The sequence below is a fragment of the Myotis brandtii genome, unplaced genomic scaffold (genome assembly GCF_000412655.1).
Source record: "Myotis brandtii unplaced genomic scaffold, ASM41265v1 scaffold1405, whole genome shotgun sequence".
Taxonomy (NCBI): domain Eukaryota; kingdom Metazoa; phylum Chordata; class Mammalia; order Chiroptera; family Vespertilionidae; genus Myotis; species Myotis brandtii.
In genome coordinates this window covers 134589-152421 of record NW_005355020.1, presented here as the reverse complement: position 1 = coordinate 152421, position 17833 = coordinate 134589, and the positions used below count along the sequence as shown (strand labels likewise).

The 17833-nt window shown below is 42.4% G+C and overlaps 1 protein-coding gene across 1 annotated transcript; it reads right to left on the bottom strand.

Annotated features, from left to right (window-relative positions):
• Positions 1–10237: 10237 nt before the first annotated feature.
• Positions 10238–12214, bottom strand: UBQLN3 (ubiquilin 3). The gene has a single exon (XM_005860821.1). The coding sequence runs from the start codon at positions 12212–12214 to the stop codon at positions 10238–10240; it is 1977 nt and encodes a 658-aa protein (XP_005860883.1).
• Positions 12215–17833: the final 5619 nt, after the last annotated feature.

Genomic DNA, 17833 nt, shown 5'->3' with positions numbered 1-17833 from the left:
ATTTCCTCAAGAGAAGATGCAGGGCTACTTGAGGAACTTGTAGAATCCTAGATGTAGCACTGAGCACACCTGGGGGCAGGGACCAGTAGGTGTCCCGTGATGTCCTCTCACCCACGTCCTACAAACAGCACCTCCCAGTTTACCCCTGCAGCCACCTGGCTCCCCTAGGGGTGGCAGCTGCCCTTCTCCAGAGCCTCCAGAGCCAGCCTTAGGGGATAATGATGTCAGTGATGAGGTCACAGTTGAGGCTTGAATGGGGGAAGGGCAGAAGTCTCTACCACCTGCCTTAGGTTGGCTCTCTTTATGATTTTGATAGGGGCAGAAATAGGATATTGGGGACCAGCTATAATTGTAAGACATATTAATCATGCTCTGTTAACTGTGATTGTTTTGTTCTGACCAAAGAAGGCATATTCTTTTTTTATTTTATTTTTATTTTCCAACTTCCTCCCCGCCCCCGCACACTCATGCTCCCATCCCCCTGTTGTCCAAGTCCATTGGTTTGGCTTATATATGTATATACAAGTCCTTTGGTTGATCGCTTCCCCTTACCCCCGCCCTCCCCTACTTTCCTTCTGGGGATTGATAGCCTGAACTTGGCTGGGTGTGGTGCGGGACCTGAGAGCTCACCTGGAAATGCAGCTCATCAGGGAGCTGCCTATTATCATGGAAAGATTACCAAAAATGCTGGCCCTTTGAAGACTCCCAGCCTTTGCATACCCGCAGGCCTTTACAAATATCCGGACCTGTAAACTGCCCATTTGGAATACCCTTTGCCTACTTCCCCTTGTAATTTTTGTCTTCTACCCAATAGAAGCAGTTAGCTTATTATGGTGGGGTGCAGAGCAGATTTTTTGTGGATGACCTGCTGCTCTCCCATACTGACATCAGTAATGGAATAAACACTCATATGATTCAACTCTGTCTCTGCTTAATTGGCTCAAGTAGTGACAGCAGCATGGACCCATAGATTGTCTGGTTACAATTTGAATTCAATAGCAATATGAAAAAAGTAATGTTTCTTTTTAGAAACATGTTTTGCCCCAGCCTGTTTTACTGTTGAAAACCATATCAATTGAGTTGGATCAACAAATATAGCTGAGTAGAAAAGGCAACTATAGAACCAGCTTAACAAATACTGATTATAGTCACCTATCCTCACTAAATGACTATCTACTGACCATGAACTAGTCAAGACCACAGGTTCCCATTTCTATATGAACAGAATGAAGACATGTATAACTAGTCCATCCAGCCTCAATTTGGGGTCTTGAGAGCAGCTTGCGTTTTTGAGAACTACAAAGCTGAGTAACCCATCTACCTGGTTCTAAGAAAGACAGCATCATGTTCCCCAAGAACAAAAGATAAATTATGATTTCAACGCTCACAGGATCAAAACTGAAACAAGAAAAATTGTGAGACAGTAACAGTTTGATTTCCAGTCTTTATGACTTAACAATTAGATTTAAGGTATATGTGAGGAGGAGATTTGTCACTGGGGAGGGTACATATTTGGCTCTCAGAAAACAGGGATTCTCTCAGGCACTGTTTTGACCACTCCAGGCAGGTGGGCCCTAGGGTAAAGTTTCGAATCCCTGCAGCAATTATATATTTTTTACTATAAAAATGAATACATCAGGCTGTTTAGATGTTTTCCACTATAAATAGAGCTGCCATCCCAGGGGAACTGCCTGGTATATCTTACTCCTCAAACCTTTGGAATCTTTGAAATGGGCACAATAACCTTTGGACTGGAACACACACACACACACACACACACACACACACACACACACACACACAGACAACGCAGTGTCTCCCAAAGAAAAGCTAACAGGAAAGAGACACCCTGAAAATAGTACTGAAAATGAAAGGCATTCTTTGGAATTAGCACCTCCAGGTATAGCTAAAGAATAGCTTATCTTAATTGCACTTATAGAAATTTCTTCCTTGACTTATTAACACCAACAGAAATTTGTTCTTTTATTTATGTAATTATTCCCTTTCCCTTTCTCATTAATACCCTTGTCTTCACCTCCTAATGGATTAGTGCTTCCCAGAATTGCAATTCTTTTTTATCTTAAATAAACCCTTGTTGCCTCTCACTTTGGCCTTTTATTTTTAGGTTATTTTTATTTATGGATGTGGAGCAAGCACATATTAGAATCCTTTGCTGTCATGATAAGTAAAATAATATATACCAGTGAGCGAGCTCTTGACTCTCTCCTCACAAACCCGTTTCTTCCATAGTCTTCTGTATTGAAGCTAAGTTCACAGCCAAGACAGTTAATGTCAGAATAGAATCTCAGATTTGCCTTTCCCTCCAGTCCCTTTCCCTCTTCAAATAAGATGATCATTCAACTAGTTGTTCAGGCCCAAAACACAGGAATCATCCTTGATTGTTCTATTTCCACGTCTAATTTATCTGCAAACATTACAAGCTTTTTCTTCAAAATATATCCTGAATCCGATTACCTCAATGCTTTCAATACTGCAATAGTCTCCCAGCTGGTGTCCCTGCCTCCTTTCTTGGCCCTCAGTTTTGTATTGGCCTCAACCTATCAATCACCAACATTGTGGCTGGATGGGCCCTGTGGTTCTTTTTTTAAATATATTTTTATTTATTTCAGAGAGGAAGAGGGAGAGATAGAAACATTAATGATGAGAGTGTATCATTGATCAGCTGCCTCCTGCACTCCCCCGACTGCAACCTGAGCATGTGCCCTTGACTGGAATCAAACCCGGGACCTTCCAGTCCGCAGTCCAATGCTCTATCCACTGCGCCAAACTAGGTAGGGTGGGCCCTGTAGTTCTTATTATGATTGCAATGTGATGTCCCTTTGACCTGGGAACTCTTGCTCCTGATCTTAATTTAGATAACTGCCTTTGTTCATCACATATCTGCTTAAGTGGTGTTCTTCCTGATGACCAACCAAAGAGAGTCCACCTGTGGATCTCTGTTTCTTACTCTCCTTACTTTCTTCTTAACCTCTCCCTTTACTTGAGATTATGTTGATTGCTTGGTGCCTGTCCCCTCTGTGTTGGCTTTGTGAAGGCAGGACTTTGTGTCTAGAATGTCTCCCTTCTCCAGCACCTACCACAGGGCGTTCAATTAATATTAGCTGAATAGATAAAACCTCAAGTCTCCCTTCCCTTAAGTTTGCACATCCAAACTTAACACAAAGTTTTATAAATTCTCTCTCCAAAATATATTTTCAGTTGTCCACTTCTTCATGGACATACACCCTTGTGGAAAACCCAAATCGTAGGGCAACACTATCTCTAGCTAGAATGACTGCACAGGTCTTCCAACTGGACTTGGCTTCCACCCTTGCCACTCTCTCATTCACGCTCCACATGAGTTAAGAATAAAATCTACATTTGTACATGGCAATAAAGGCCTGGGTGAACTTGCACTCCACTGTCTTTCCCACCTCACCTTGACACACTTTTTTTGTTGTTGTTGTTAATCTTCGCCTGAGGATATTTTTCCATTTATTTTTAGGGGAAGTGGAAGAGAGAGGGAAAGAGAGAGAAACATTGATGTGAGAGAAACATCAATTGGTTGCCTCCTGCAGGAGCCCTGACCAGGGCCCGAACCTGCAAGGAGCCTGCAACCAAGGTACTTGCCCTTGACCAGAATTGAACCTGGGACCCTTTGGTTCACAGCCCGATGCTCTATCCACTGAGCCAAACCAGCCAGTGCGACACACTTTCCCTCTTATTCTTTACACTCTGGACACTGAGGGGAAGAAGTTTTTCACCCCAAATGTATTTTTAAGGGTATTTATTATTTTAAGCTGGCTAATTTTAAGAAACAAAAGACTCAGAAAGAACTGAAGGAATTCCTGCTTGAAGAAACGAAGCTATCACCTTAACATAATATGAACTGTGTGAGACAGAGAGGAATCACACAAAGTTGGTTGGACCCCATGTTCCAATGTTTGGGTCCAGCGAGACTGTTGACTATGCTTGTTCTTTCTCATCTGCCTGTGAGTTGACTACTTTCCCTTGGAAATCCCAGACTTTTGCTAAGTCCTTCTCCTTAGTTCAGAATGGCATATAAGCCTCAACTGCCCAATGTGTCTTCAGGCCCCTATTCTGAGGGAACCCACATATGTACTTATGTAATAAATTTGGTCATTTTCTCCTGTTTATCTGTCTCATGTTAATTTATTAGTCCAGCCAGAAGAATTCAGAAGGGTAGAGAGAAAATTATTTGTTCCCCTTGAAACACATTAGCCTTTTTTTCCTTTTTCTTCCAATGTGTCAAACTCTATCCAAACTCAAGGTCTTTTTTATACTTTCCCATATGCTTGAAACATTCTTCACCCAGCTCTTTGAGTTCCTGGCTTCCTCTTACCCTTCAAATTTTGGCATAAATACTCCCTCCAGAGAGATACACTCTGACCACCCCTCTAAAAATATATCCCCCTCCCCTAATATATACTAGAAATATATCTTGCTTATTTTCTGCATGAAATCCATATAATTATAATTCAATTTTTATGTAATAGAAAGTGATATAGAAGAGTGTGGCCTCTAGAGACACTGGCTCAAATCCAAGCTCTGGGTCCATCATTTACTAGCTGTGTAACGTAAGAATAGACACTTGACATTATTATTCTTTACTTTACTCATCTGTAAAATGGGTTTAATAATAGTACCTACCTGCCTACCTGGTGTAGCTCATTGGTGAGCATCAACCAATGAACCAGGAGGTCAGGGTTTGATTTCTGATCAGGCACATGCCTGCGTTGCTGCTTGATTCCCAGTAGGGGGCATGAAGGAGGCAACTGACTAATGATTCTTTCTCATTATTGATGGCTCTCTCTCTCTCTCCCCCTCTCCCTATTGATAAACGTTATCAATAACAACATATTTTTAAAAATAATAATAGTACCTACCTTGTAGGATTCTTTTAAGAACTGAGTATGTTAATATGCATAAACTTAAAGAATAGTGTCTAATTCTTGGTGAGTGCTCTGTGTTAGCTGTTACTTCTATTTCTTGTTTGTTTGTTTGAGGTCTGTTATCTCTACTATATTATAAGCTCCTTAGGACAAGAACCATATCTATCTTGTTCACCATTGTATTCCTACCACCGAGCACAGTTTCTGACATATGAAAATTGTTCAGGAAATATTTATCAAATTAATGAACTATAAAAGGCTACTTAATAAGTTGGAAAAAAGATTTATGCTAGGTGATCAAGTTGAAAGGAAGACTATAAAACACTATGTACAATATAATCACAGTTTTGTAAAATATGTAAAAGGAAACCACCATGGTATTAGCAGTATCATCTAGGTAGTGGAACTCTTGCTGATTTTTGTATTCTTATTTTATTTATCAATGTTATCTAAATATTTTTTTAAATATTAAAACTTTTAAATTGAGCAAACAAGTCAAATTATGTTTTTAGAAAAGAAGAGGTTTAACTATTAGAATAATGGGGGTTTTATGACTATTTATCAAGGAAACATTTTGTTGCTGCAAGAGAATCAATGAAAAATCTCTCTGAAATAAAGATCAAAATGTAACTGGTAACAGCACAGTTTCATCACAGCAATATCTAATCTGAAAACATAATGAAAATAATTTTACTCCAAATAACCAAAATAATGTAATGTTTAAATAAAGCCAAATATGTAGAAGTTATATAAATAAACTACAGTTATTTATAAACAAATAAAACTTAAATGGAAATATTTTCTATTCTAAAAGAAAAGACTGTCTCTGATACATTTCTCTAATTTTTAAATGTAAAGGAAAGCACCTAAAATGTCATGTGTCTTTTTCTGAATTTTAACATCTATTATAAAGTGTATTAAGAAAAATCAACAAAATTAGACAATGGGATTTTGCAAAGAAATAATGACTCAAACATTGATCTTTTATTAAATATTTCATTAAATATTTTATTAAATAATTGAAGAAGTTCAATACAGAGAACAGACTGATGGTTGCCAGAGGGGAGGGGTTGAGGGACTGGGTAAAAAAAGATGAAGGAGTTAAAAACTGCAAATTGGTAGTCACAAAATAGTCCAGGGATGTAAAGTACAGCACAGGGAATACAGTCAATAATAGTGTAAAAACTATGTACAGTGCCAAACAGGTACTGAAAATACCAGAGGGACTGCTTTGTAAGGTACATGTTTGTCTAACCTCTATAATGTACACTTGAAACTAACATAAAACAGTATTGAATGTAAACTGTGATTGAAAAAAAAATTTAAAGAAAAAACCCAGTTAAATAAATAAAATAATTGAAGAAGTGTGGTACTAGTAGATTAACATTTTAAAAATAGATAGAGATTTATTCATATGAGGAACATGGTAAAGAAGATATTTCAGTCCAGTGTAGATAATTGCAAGAGTCCAGGGTGCAAAATTTCAATGAAATACCACAAACTCTGCCCCTTTCACTTTGTTCAAGTAAAGTTTAAAGCATTAACCTCATTCAGTGCAGTGTTTAAGAGTGTGGGCTCTGGAAATAGGTCATCTAATTTCAAATCCTGGCTCTACTATGCAGAAGCTGTATAACTTTAAAAGGTATGCACTTCCCCTCTTCCTATGCCTCAGTTTTCCTCATCTGAAAAATATGGATAATAATATGACCTGCATTAAAGAACCATCGTGTGGCTTCAGATGTAAAAAGCTTGGAACAGCCCTAGCTGGTTGGGCTTAGTGGATAGAACATCAGCCTGTGGACAGAGGGGTTCCAGTTTCGATTCCTGTCAAGGGCACATGCTCTGGTTGCGGGCTCGATCCCTGGTTGGGGGCACGCAAGAGGCAGCCAATCAATGATCCGCTCTCATCATTGATGTTTCTATCTCTCTCTCCCTCTCCTTTCCTCTCTGAAATAACCTCATTCAGTGCAGTGTTTAAGAGTGTGGGCTCTGGAAATAGGTCATCTAATTTCAAATCCTGGCTCTACTATGCAGAAGCTGTATAACTTTAAAAGGTATGCACTTCCCCTCTTCCTATGCCTCAGTTTTCCTCATCTGAAAAATATGGATAATAATATGACCTGCATTAAAGAACCATCGTGTGGCTTCAGATGTAAAAAGCTTGGAACAGCCCTAGCTGGTTGGGCTTAGTGGATAGAACATCAGCCTGTGGACAGAGGGGTTCCAGTTTCGATTCCTGTCAAGGGCACATGCTCTGGTTGCGGGCTCGATCCCTGGTTGGGGGCACGCAAGAGGCAGCCAATCAATGATCCGCTCTCATCATTGATGTTTCTATCTCTCTCTCCCTCTCCTTTCCTCTCTGAAATCAATAAAAATATATTTTTTTAAAAAAAGAAGAAAAGTTTGGAACAGAACCCAGCATGTAGGAAAACCTCAAAAAGTGTTAACTTTTATTAAAATTAAATGTAATTATTGCAACCCTAAAATATCTATGGAAATGTGGAGATATATTTATAACAGATATTAGAGAAATATCTAAAAAAAATAAAGAACACAGATGTCAAAAATTACTTTCCGTTGTTTGGATAGTGCCTTTCTCTTAAAATGCCATACACCTACCTGGCTGGCTATCTATAATACAAATCATCAGGCTTCACCATTTTATTTTTTACTTTCTAGCAAACCTCTTTGTTTAAAGAAAGGGCACATTTTGTGAGGGTCCAGGCATCAGGCCAACTATGACCAGACCCTTTTTCTATTCCTCACCCACACTGGATCCTTCCAAGGAACATATATTTACTTGGAGCACTGAGAATCAGAACTGGGAGTGCACATGGGACGTCTCCGGAGGCCTTTTCTTTCAGTAACATCAGCCCACAGAAATCTCTCTTCCCAAACCCCAACAGTGTTTATTTCCCCAGCACAATCTCCAGCCCTGCGATATGCTCTATTTGACTCATATCTAGCTGGTCTCCTCAACTACTTTCTCATTCAGTTGCTCATTTCCTCACTCCCCATTCAATGTGTCTCAATGAATGATTTACTGACTGCTTTCCTATGCACCAAACCCTATGTTAGCTGCTAATGGGGAACAGTGTCTGTGCCTGCCACAGGAACCTCCTCCTCCTGGAAGTTCACCGCCTTCACCATGGAGCAGGGCATGGGGCTGATGAGTTCAGTCACTGATGAGGCTATAGCAAGGATTCTCACCATCTCATCAACTGTAGAGGGCGCTCCAGAGGATAGAGACAAAAATGAGTCCACTTCCCAGGACTTTTAGACGCAGATTCCCACCTGCTGCCTGCCCTATTAAGCTCACTTTCCTTCATATGAACCCTTATGCTTCTCTTTCCCATAGATAGATAAGAACAGCAACATTTATTTCCCTCCACACACACACACTTTTTTTTCTCATACCTAACTGGTTTCCCAGGATGGAAATTAGAGATTGTGCATGCACATCTTCCCCACTCAGAGGCAGCCCCAGAGCACTATTTGGCTTGTTACTTTCAGGAAACAGAGAGGCAAGATTTTTATCTTTGTTTCCCCAGAACCATCTTAAACTACAGTTCCTTCCATCTGGACAAGAACTCCCCCACTGATACAGAGCAAAGTGAGTGATAAAGGGGGTTCTGAAATTTGGTGCTCCCCCTAGAGATTGAACCCTAGAACAGTGTACCCAAACGTTCTTTTTATCTCCAAGCTAAAAAGTAAAGAGTTTGGTTCAAGTATCCTGAGTTCCAGGCAGAAGTTCTGTTTCTCCCAATCCCTGAAAAGACCTCCAACAGTGAGTCTCTGACATTTCAATACACCATGGCCGTTTGTACCGTAGTGGTGTCCTCTACCAAAGACACTTTTCTTTCCTTGTCATAATTTTTTAAATCCCTTTCTGTGGTATAACTCTAACAAACTGTGTTGTGTGTGTGTACTTATACACATGAACATAGGCATGCCTGTGTGAAGATGTATTTACCTGTGAGTATGCACTACGTGTTGGGACATTTCTCCGTAGTGTGCTTACCAGTGTGTATGGGGACTGGAAGGCATGATTCACTCGCTTGATTTATGAATTGTAACACTTTCACCCTAGAAGTACATGGGCAACAGGAAGCATTCCTGAGTGTAAATTAAAATTTAGCCCAAGATTCCTTGGGTCCTTCCCATGTATGACACACATTCTACCTCAGTGCCTTTGTATATAATGACTCCTCTGCTGGAATACTCCTCTCCCCTCTCAAATCTTTACCTACTTCATTCTTACTTTCCAGGTAGTAGCTTAGAGCACATACTCACAGCAGTCTTCTTCGTCTCCCAGAATAGATCAAACCCGTTATGCTATTTCACACTCTCATTCTCTTCCTTCATAGCATTTATCATAGTTTGTAATTACAAATGAGCACTCTTCAAATATTCCCAATTTGAATAGTTCCTGCTACCAGATGATAAACTCATGAGGGCAAGATCATATTTCTTACTCACATTGAATTCCTAATAGTGAATGCTACGGGCCAGGATAGGTATTCAGTTTCAGAGCTAAGAGTTGCAAGAAAGACAAAAATGCAGGGCACACATAGTCTGTGTCAATGACAGTAACTCTCTGAATCTGGTCATTAGGGACGGTAACTCTTGTAAACCTGGTGAGATGAAGTGTGCTTAGCCACAATCCTGCTCTATCTCTGTCCACTCAAGGATCAGCATTGAATTCAGAAAATGAGAGCCACCCATGGGATAGTCTTCAGCAGCAATAAAAATAAGAAACTGTGCCACTTTCTTCAGACAGATTGGTGGTAGAGGCACCAAAGAACAGAGTACATGGTGGCAGCTCCTACAGGACACAAAATTTGAGGCACCACTGGAAGGACACCAAGAAAATTGCCTCAGCTCTCCATGCTCTATTCTCTATGCCTCTGAATTTTCTAGCTTCAAACATTCAGTTTCCCTTCATGCCCTCGTCTCCATGCAGACAGAGCTCTAATCATCCCCTCTTCTCCCACAAGTTCCCCTTTTCTCAGTGCCCACAAAGAATCAGACTCAGGCAGCAGCTGGAGATTGGATGTAATTGCATCTCAAGACAAGCATTTGCAGAGCTCACACTGGGGCCCCATCATTGTGCAGTGGCATGGATGGTTGGGTCACTCAAAGCACCCCCACCCTGTTTGTGGCCCTCTTTCTTCCTCATTGACTCTGGAATGATATTGTCTCCGCAGTAAAGGGCATAATAGTAAATTCAGTTCATAGTGCGACTGCATTCAAGAATGGGGGAGTTGGGTAGGGAATATGGGGAAAGGGGCACAGAGGAAAAGATACGGTCTGAACTTGGGCTCCTATGACTGCCTCAGCTTCTCTACCGCAGCATCCACATCACCTCCCGTGGCAATGAGGGCCTGGAGGTTGGCTTCGGGATTCAGAAAGCCCATGGCCCGCAGTTGCTCTAGCTGCACCCGGAAGTGAGTCTCGGGCTGCAGCTGCTGGGGATTGGTACCGGCTAGGGCTTGCAGTATCTGGAGGAAGGGACTGGAATGGAGGCCTAGCTCCGCAGAACCCTGTTCTGGGGAAACCTCAGGAGCTGGGGCTGGTGGGGGAGCCTCAGGCATAAGGGTGCCCTCTCCAGGCTCTGCCTCTCCTGCCATATTTCCCAGCCCTGCTAGGCAAGGCATGAACCAGAGTAGGAGGTGAGGTGCCTCAGTCGCTAGGACCTGCAGACCCTGCTCAATCTGAAGCAGGGCACGCATGGCACGAGGGTTTGCCATGGCTGCCTGAAGATGCAGCAGCAAGGGCAGCTGCCGGCGTATCTCATCCTGTAATTGTGGGGCCTGATTCACGCTATCTGGTCGCAGAGATCTTGGATAAGCTAGTGGTGGCAGCCATGAATGTTCAGGGATTCCTGAGGTAGCTACCATTGGAGATGGTGGTGAAGGACCAAATGGGGCCCTGTTGGCAGCAGCCCCCAGCCCTGAGATAAGATCGGGCATGCTGGTGCTGTGACCAGTGGAGCCATTCCCTGAACGATCTTGGCTTCCGTTTTGCCTAGGACTACTGTCTGTGGGGTATCTCAAGAATGCTGGGCAAGAGGATTTGCCTTTGATTGCTACTGACTCCTTGGGGCGTGGATGGCCTGACTCAGGTTTCTGGGATGAAGTTGGTGGAACTCGAGATGAGGTTGGGGGAACTCGGTTTCCTGGTGGCGGTGCCTCTTGGCTTGGACTGAGGGTGGATGCAGTCCCCTGCAGGTAGGTTCCCAGGGACAGCGGGGTCTCATGTAATTGCTGGAGGTAGTCATAGAGCCCTAAACTACCCAGAATGTTAGGAGCTCTATTTCTAATTTCAGATATGTCCTGGTCCCCAGGCCACCTGCCCCGCCTGCCACCTGAGCTTCCATTTGTGGAAGCCCAGGGGTTGGGAAGAGGGTCACAGTTCTCCATCCTCGAAGGTTGGCTGTTGTTAGTGGTAGCATTAGCAGTAGTGGTAGCAGCAAAGGGATTGCCACCAAACTGCTCCTGTACTGCATTAAGCATTGGGTCCATAATATCTGTGTACATAGTCCGAAGCACATTGTAGCCACCGGGAATGCTCTCCAGGTTACTGAGGGCCCGGTCCTGGCTACGCATCATCTCTTGCATCATGGCAGGGTTGCGTAGAAACTCCAGTGTCTGCCGCATGATTTCGGGATTGTTGAGAATATGCCCGATCTCAGGGTTATGCTGGATCAGCTGCTGCATATGGGGGTTGTCATGAACCAGCTGACGCACCAGGCCTGTGTTGGACAGCAGACCCTGGATGAAAGGCTCATCAATGATCTGAGCCACAAACTCAGGCACAGATACATTCTGCCACATCAGTGAGCTTGGCTGGTCGGGGAAACTACCAGAAGTCAGGCCCAGCCCACTGAGGCCTGTGAGGACACCTAAGCTAAAGGTGGATGGCCCGTCTGTTGGGAAAATGGAGCTTGGCTGAGGGAGCAATCCAGGGGCTGGACTAGGGACTGAAGCATCTGGAGACTCAGTGCCCATGGTACGGCGCTGCATCTTGATGACCAGGTGGACAGTGAGGCCATCTCTCACTCCACACTGTGCCAGTGAGTCAGGATCCTTGAGGATTTTGCCAGCAAAGATTAAGACCAGCTGATCAGGGTGAGCCTTAAAGCGCTGAGATATCTCTTTCTTCAGCTGCTGGATGGTGCAAGTGTCTATGACTGAGAAATCCTCCTTGTCCTTGGGTGTCTTCACTGTCACTTTGATGAGGTGGGGATTCTGGACTGGTGCTGGACAGCCCTGTGGCAGGGCCTCTCCGCTTTTGGCCATGGTGGGCAGCAGAAGGCCCAGGTCTGTGGGGACACAGCTGGGGGATGGGAATGGGAGACCAAGATCATCTTTTGGAGCAGTGGAAAAGGTAGGAAAGTGAGCAAAAAGAGGACCTGGAATGTCAAGATGGGAAAACTAGAGGGTCCACATAGAAGGGTCAATGAGGTCTCTGGGGTAGGATGCTTTGGGAGGGTTATGGGTTTGAGAGATGTTGGTATCAGGGAAGGAACACCTGAAGTCATGGGAAAGAGAGCTACAATGGATGAGTAAATGGGCAAGGAAAAAGGATCCAATTTGGGGAATACATACCAATCAGCTGTGACCCCGTCCTTCCTCTTATACAGGGCTCCAAACCGCCCTCATCTTGCTGAACAGCCACCCCTGAAGCTTTCTGGGCTGGAACCCACTCTATCAGGTCACCTCTGTGACCTCACCACTGACATCACAGCCTCATAAAATGGATTTTGAGATTTCTCCAAGGTACTCTGGATCCCTGGGAACTCTCTCTCTCAACCTTTAACTTTTCCATTTCCTTATCTCAATTACCCTTTTCAGAGTGAGGGGCCTTAGCTGACCCTCTTTCTGAGTCTAAGAGTCCTGATTCCACAAGCCCTGGTATGTGGCATGTGGAGACTCCTTACTGCTCACCTGCCCGCCTGCCTGATCGCCCCTAACCACTCTGCCTGCCTGCCTGATTGCCCCTAACCACTCACCTACCTGCCTGATTCTCCCTAACCACTTGCCTGCCTGCTGAATCACCTCTAACCACTCTGCCTGCCTGCCTGATTGCCCCTAACCACTCACCTGCCTGCCTGATCGCCCCAAACTGCCTCTGCTTCGGCCCCCGCCGCCGCATCTTCATCTGGAAGGACATCCAGAATGACGTTCGGAAGGTCGTTTGGCTATCCTGTCTAATTAGCAACTAAGAAAGACTCTTTAATCCTCTGTGTCCCCATAAAGACTCAAATTCAGCTAATCCCCAGTCAACCTTCTTCCTGGCATTTTATGTTCCAGTCTTTTCTCTGATTCAACATTAGCTACAAATTATTTATATTTTCAAAGTATTGACTTTTTGGTAGGCGGAAACTAAAATATGAGAAGGAAATAATCATTATTATCCTACAGAAGAACTCAAAGAATTGACTGCCTATTTATTGAGATTAGAAAAAAAGGAGGAAATATGATTGTTACACAGAAAATTAAATAAGAGTTCAGTTTTACCTATATCTGAGATATCTATTTTATATACAAGTGCAAATGTAGGGAGATAATTCAATATCATGAATCTAGAGTTCATCCACATTGACAAAGTATTTAGAATCATAAACTTTGTGTATCTAGGAAAAGAGATAGAGGTAAAAAGACTGAGTTATAGGCCCTACAATATTTAGAAGTCTGGAAGATTAAGTGAATTCAACAAAGAATATTTAGAAGAAATAAAACATTAAGTCAAAAAAGCAGAGAAAGATAAAGTGAAGAGTTTTAAAAAGTAGAGAGTAACCAAAGGTGTCAAATGATGCTGGTGAATTAGTAGAAGGAGAACTGAGAATTGATAATGGATTTGATAAAAGAAAATTAGGACCATGATGAAACAAGTTTTGGAAAAGTGTTGGGTACAGAAAATCTGATGGACTGGGTTTAAAAGCAAATAAATTTTTCAATAAGTGGATCCACTAAAAACATTGTCAATAAGAAAAAAAAAGGAAGGTGGCTATTTAGAATGTGACAATAAAGGTTTTTTTTCCCTTAAGATAAGAATATTACATCATGTTTTTATTTTGATGGAGGCAATACAATGAGAAAAAAATGAAGCATGAGAAAGAAAAACTAATTTCAAGAATAAATTGTTGAGTAGATAAATGGAGAGTTTGATTTAAGAGCACGGGCAGTTTATTCAATACAACATGATGAAGAGCAAAGTGTATGAGTACAGATGCAAATTAGTTGGTCGATTTATGATAGACACAGGTATAAGTCAGTTCTGATCACTTTTGTCTTCTTGTTGAAATGAGCAAATAATAAGATAGTGTATTGATTAAGGGCATTGGTTCCAAGTGTGGTTCCCCAGACCAGTAGCATCAGCATCAACTGAGGCTCCGATCGATCTACTAAATCAGAACCTCTTGGGATGGAGCTCAGAAATTCATGTTTTGACACACTCTCCAAGTTATACTAATGCAGATTCTGAAGTAATATTGAAGTATCACTAACAGACCAATTAAGGCCTTTGGTAATACTAGAGGCCCCATGCATGAATTCGTGCAAGGGGTGGGTTCCCTAGGCCTGGCTGGTGATCAGGGCTGATCAGGGTTGGGCTGATTGGGGCCAGCTGATCGCTGATCGGGGCCTGCCAGACGGGGGGAGGGATGAGAGAGGATGGGACCACGGGAGGTTGACTGGCTGAGGGAGGTTGGCTGTGGGAGCACACTGACCACCAGGGGGGAGCTCCTGTGTTGAACGTCTGCCCCCTGGTGGTCAGTGCTTATAGCAACTGGTCAATCGGTAGTTCCGGTCGTTCAGTCATAATGCTCACTTAGGCTTTTATATATATAGATACTTAGATGACATTAGTCTGCACAGTTGTCTGCTTTCCTTTGCCTAAACAGAGATTAGGCAGAGTTGGATAGACCATGGTGAGTTTGGTAGGTGAGTGCTATGCCAGAATGATTATATTGACAGATATGGACTAGTTTTGAAGCTACAGAATTGGGGGCAGAAAGCAAAAGATGATGCAAGAAGGACACCTATCCCACTTCTGAGTCCATAGGGAATAAAACAAGCAACCAGCACTGCTGGAGAAGCAATGTCCTCAGTGGAAAGCCAGAATTCCATTACAGCAAAAAAGGTAAGGGAACATTTGAAAAGTTGTAGGTATAAGGACTTTGCTGTTGCTAAATTATGAGGTCTAAAGATAGGGTGGAAAGGTTTGGAGAACTGATGATGAGTGGAATATTGAGTAAGATGAGAGACAGTCAATCATATTGGGATGAGACTTAGAAAGATGAGCTGGAGAACCTGGGCTTTTTATGTAAACAGAGTCAAGCAAGGTATACGGCATAATTGGATTAATAGAGTTGTCCTATTTGGGGAGATAAAGCATCAGTTTTAGCTATAATTTCTTTCTTGAGATGTATTTTTTTGGTATGTTGTGGTGGTGGAGTAGGAATTTTTAGCATTTGGAGTGCTAGATGCCTTTGGAGCTTTATGGGCCTGTCCTTTGCTCTTGCTGATGATGTCAAAGCTGGAGGATGGGTGGCCTGTGGGCAGCACAGACACCTCTGTGGATCCAATTTTCAGTCCAGAATCAGAAAACTCTCACCACCTCCACCACTTTCACCCTAAATTCAGACACTATCATCTTTAATCTGCTTTATCACAAAAACACCTAGCAGTGGTTTTTGTTTGTTTGTTGTTTTTTAGTATTTTTATTGATTTCAGAGAGGAAGGAAAAGGGAGAAAGAGAGAAACATCAATGATGAGAGAGAATCATTGATCCATTGCCCCCTGCATGCACCACACTGGGGATTGCCCCACACTGGGGATCCAGGCCTCAATCCGGGCACATGCCCTGACCAGGAATTGAACCGTGATCTCCTGGTTCATAGGTCACCGCTCAACCACTGAGCCATGCCAGCTGGGTATGGTTTTCATAGTAAAATCCAAAGTCCTCACCAGACCTACAAATCTCTTCATGACTTCTCTGATGTCCTTCCCTGACCCCATTTTCTTATTCACTCCAGCTACACGATCGCCTTATTATTTTTTAAACACAAGGACACTCCTACCTGATGATTTTTATTATACAGCCTTCTCTACCTGGAACATACTTCTCGCAGGGAATTGCATGTTTAAGTCTCGATTTTTTTCTGACTCCTGCTCAACTGTCACCTTTACAGAAGTTTATTGCTTTTGTTAACCATGTGGACAGAGTTGGAGCTTAGAAGAGAAAATGGACAAGAACAAAGTCCTTAACTTCTTCAGAAAAGTGGTATTATAAAAAAGGATCTCAAGTTTTTCTCTGTGTATAAATTTTGTGAGTCTAGACTTAATTGAAAATGTTTCCATAAGATTGGGGGGCATGGGTTGGGTGGAGATTTTCTCTATCCTAGAAGCAGGAGCAGGGCCAGCCAGGGAGACTCCCACTAGGGGCATTCCAAACTAAAGTTTAATGATCTACTCCTTGCAAAGTACTTTTAATTAACTTATTAATTGGTCTTTTCTACATGTTATTATAGCAGAATTCTTAGAATGATTTGTTTCAATGTTCTAGCCTGGTCTTAAATGTCTATCTTTGTGTTGACATTGATGAGAAGGGGCATTAGGGGAAGAGATGTCTGTGAACCAAGAAGTGAGAGTGAAAGTGGTTAACAGTGAAATTCCTAACAACACAGGTTTAGGAAACTAAAAAGCCAGATTCTCAGTTCCATGTAAGGAACTGAGGGTGGTGATTAATTTTTATTCGGATAGCATATGAATTTTCTATTAGTGGATAGGTTAAATGCATATCTATGTCTATGTTAATGTTTGATATGGATGGAAATATTGTTATGTAAACATGATAATGCATATGTCTGATTGGATAAATATTTGTGCATGTATATGTATGAAGTATAGCCATGAGGCAGGGTGTGTGAACTATTCTATTGTCTGTGTAACTGTGAAGACTTCAGGGTCTGAAACATTGAACATTTCATTCACTTGCCTAGTGGGTAGGTGCACCATGCAGATAGATGCATCAAGCAAAGAGGCTGGGCCCATATGTTCTCAGTATGTTAAAGATAAGCAAAGAAACTACAGACAGTTGTCTAAGAGACTTCCTGCTATTACACTAAAGGATATTCTTTATTGAGAATTTCTTTACCTCAATCCCAATCCACCCACAGCCCCTTCTCATCACTGGCAAAATATAAGTCCTTCCAGGGACACCAGTATAGGAGAAGTAGGGGTTGTAGGTGGTCCCAGGCAAAGGGTGTTGCAGGCCTGCCTCATGCTCATCTATCATGCACTTCCTAGAGCAGGACTCAGACCTAAGCCCCTCCCCAAATTACACTCAAAAGTGAGACTTATTCAGGAGAGTGAAACATTGATTATCACTCCAAGACACTGTCCCCTTTTTCCCAGGCACCGCACAGGTGGTTGGAGATAAGAAAGGGAACTTATACACCCCACCCTAATGACAAGCTCCCCTGATCTTCTACAGGGGATCAGAAGGCTCTCAATCTGAAATAATTCTAAACCTAACTCAGACAGTTCTACAATTGTAGAAGCTGAACTCACAGTTTTCAATACACAGAATATGAGGTGTGTTTTTTTTAATCCAGCTCCTGCAATTCTAGGATTCTGGTAAAGGGTTGGGGGTAACATTTTCCAGCCCATATTTTGTTTCCCAATCAAACCCCAATAAAATCCACCTAGACCATTATTAAAGAGAACTTTAATGTGCTGATTGAGATATAAAGTATAAAGGACTAACTAGATATAATCAATGCCACCAATCATTAAGGCTAATGGCCATTTTGGGGAATGGTCCACCTGGAGGGTCAAGAGGAGGACACACTTCTACCAATGCTCTTCCCATTGGGCTTAGGATTTATTGGGTTTGACAGCTTTTGCAGGAGC

What these genes read in the sequence shown, in the direction of transcription:
- UBQLN3 (XM_005860821.1), bottom strand. Translation starts at nt 12,214, where the DNA reads ATGGCCAAAAGCGGAGAGGCCCTGCCACAGGGCTGTCCAGCACCAGTC.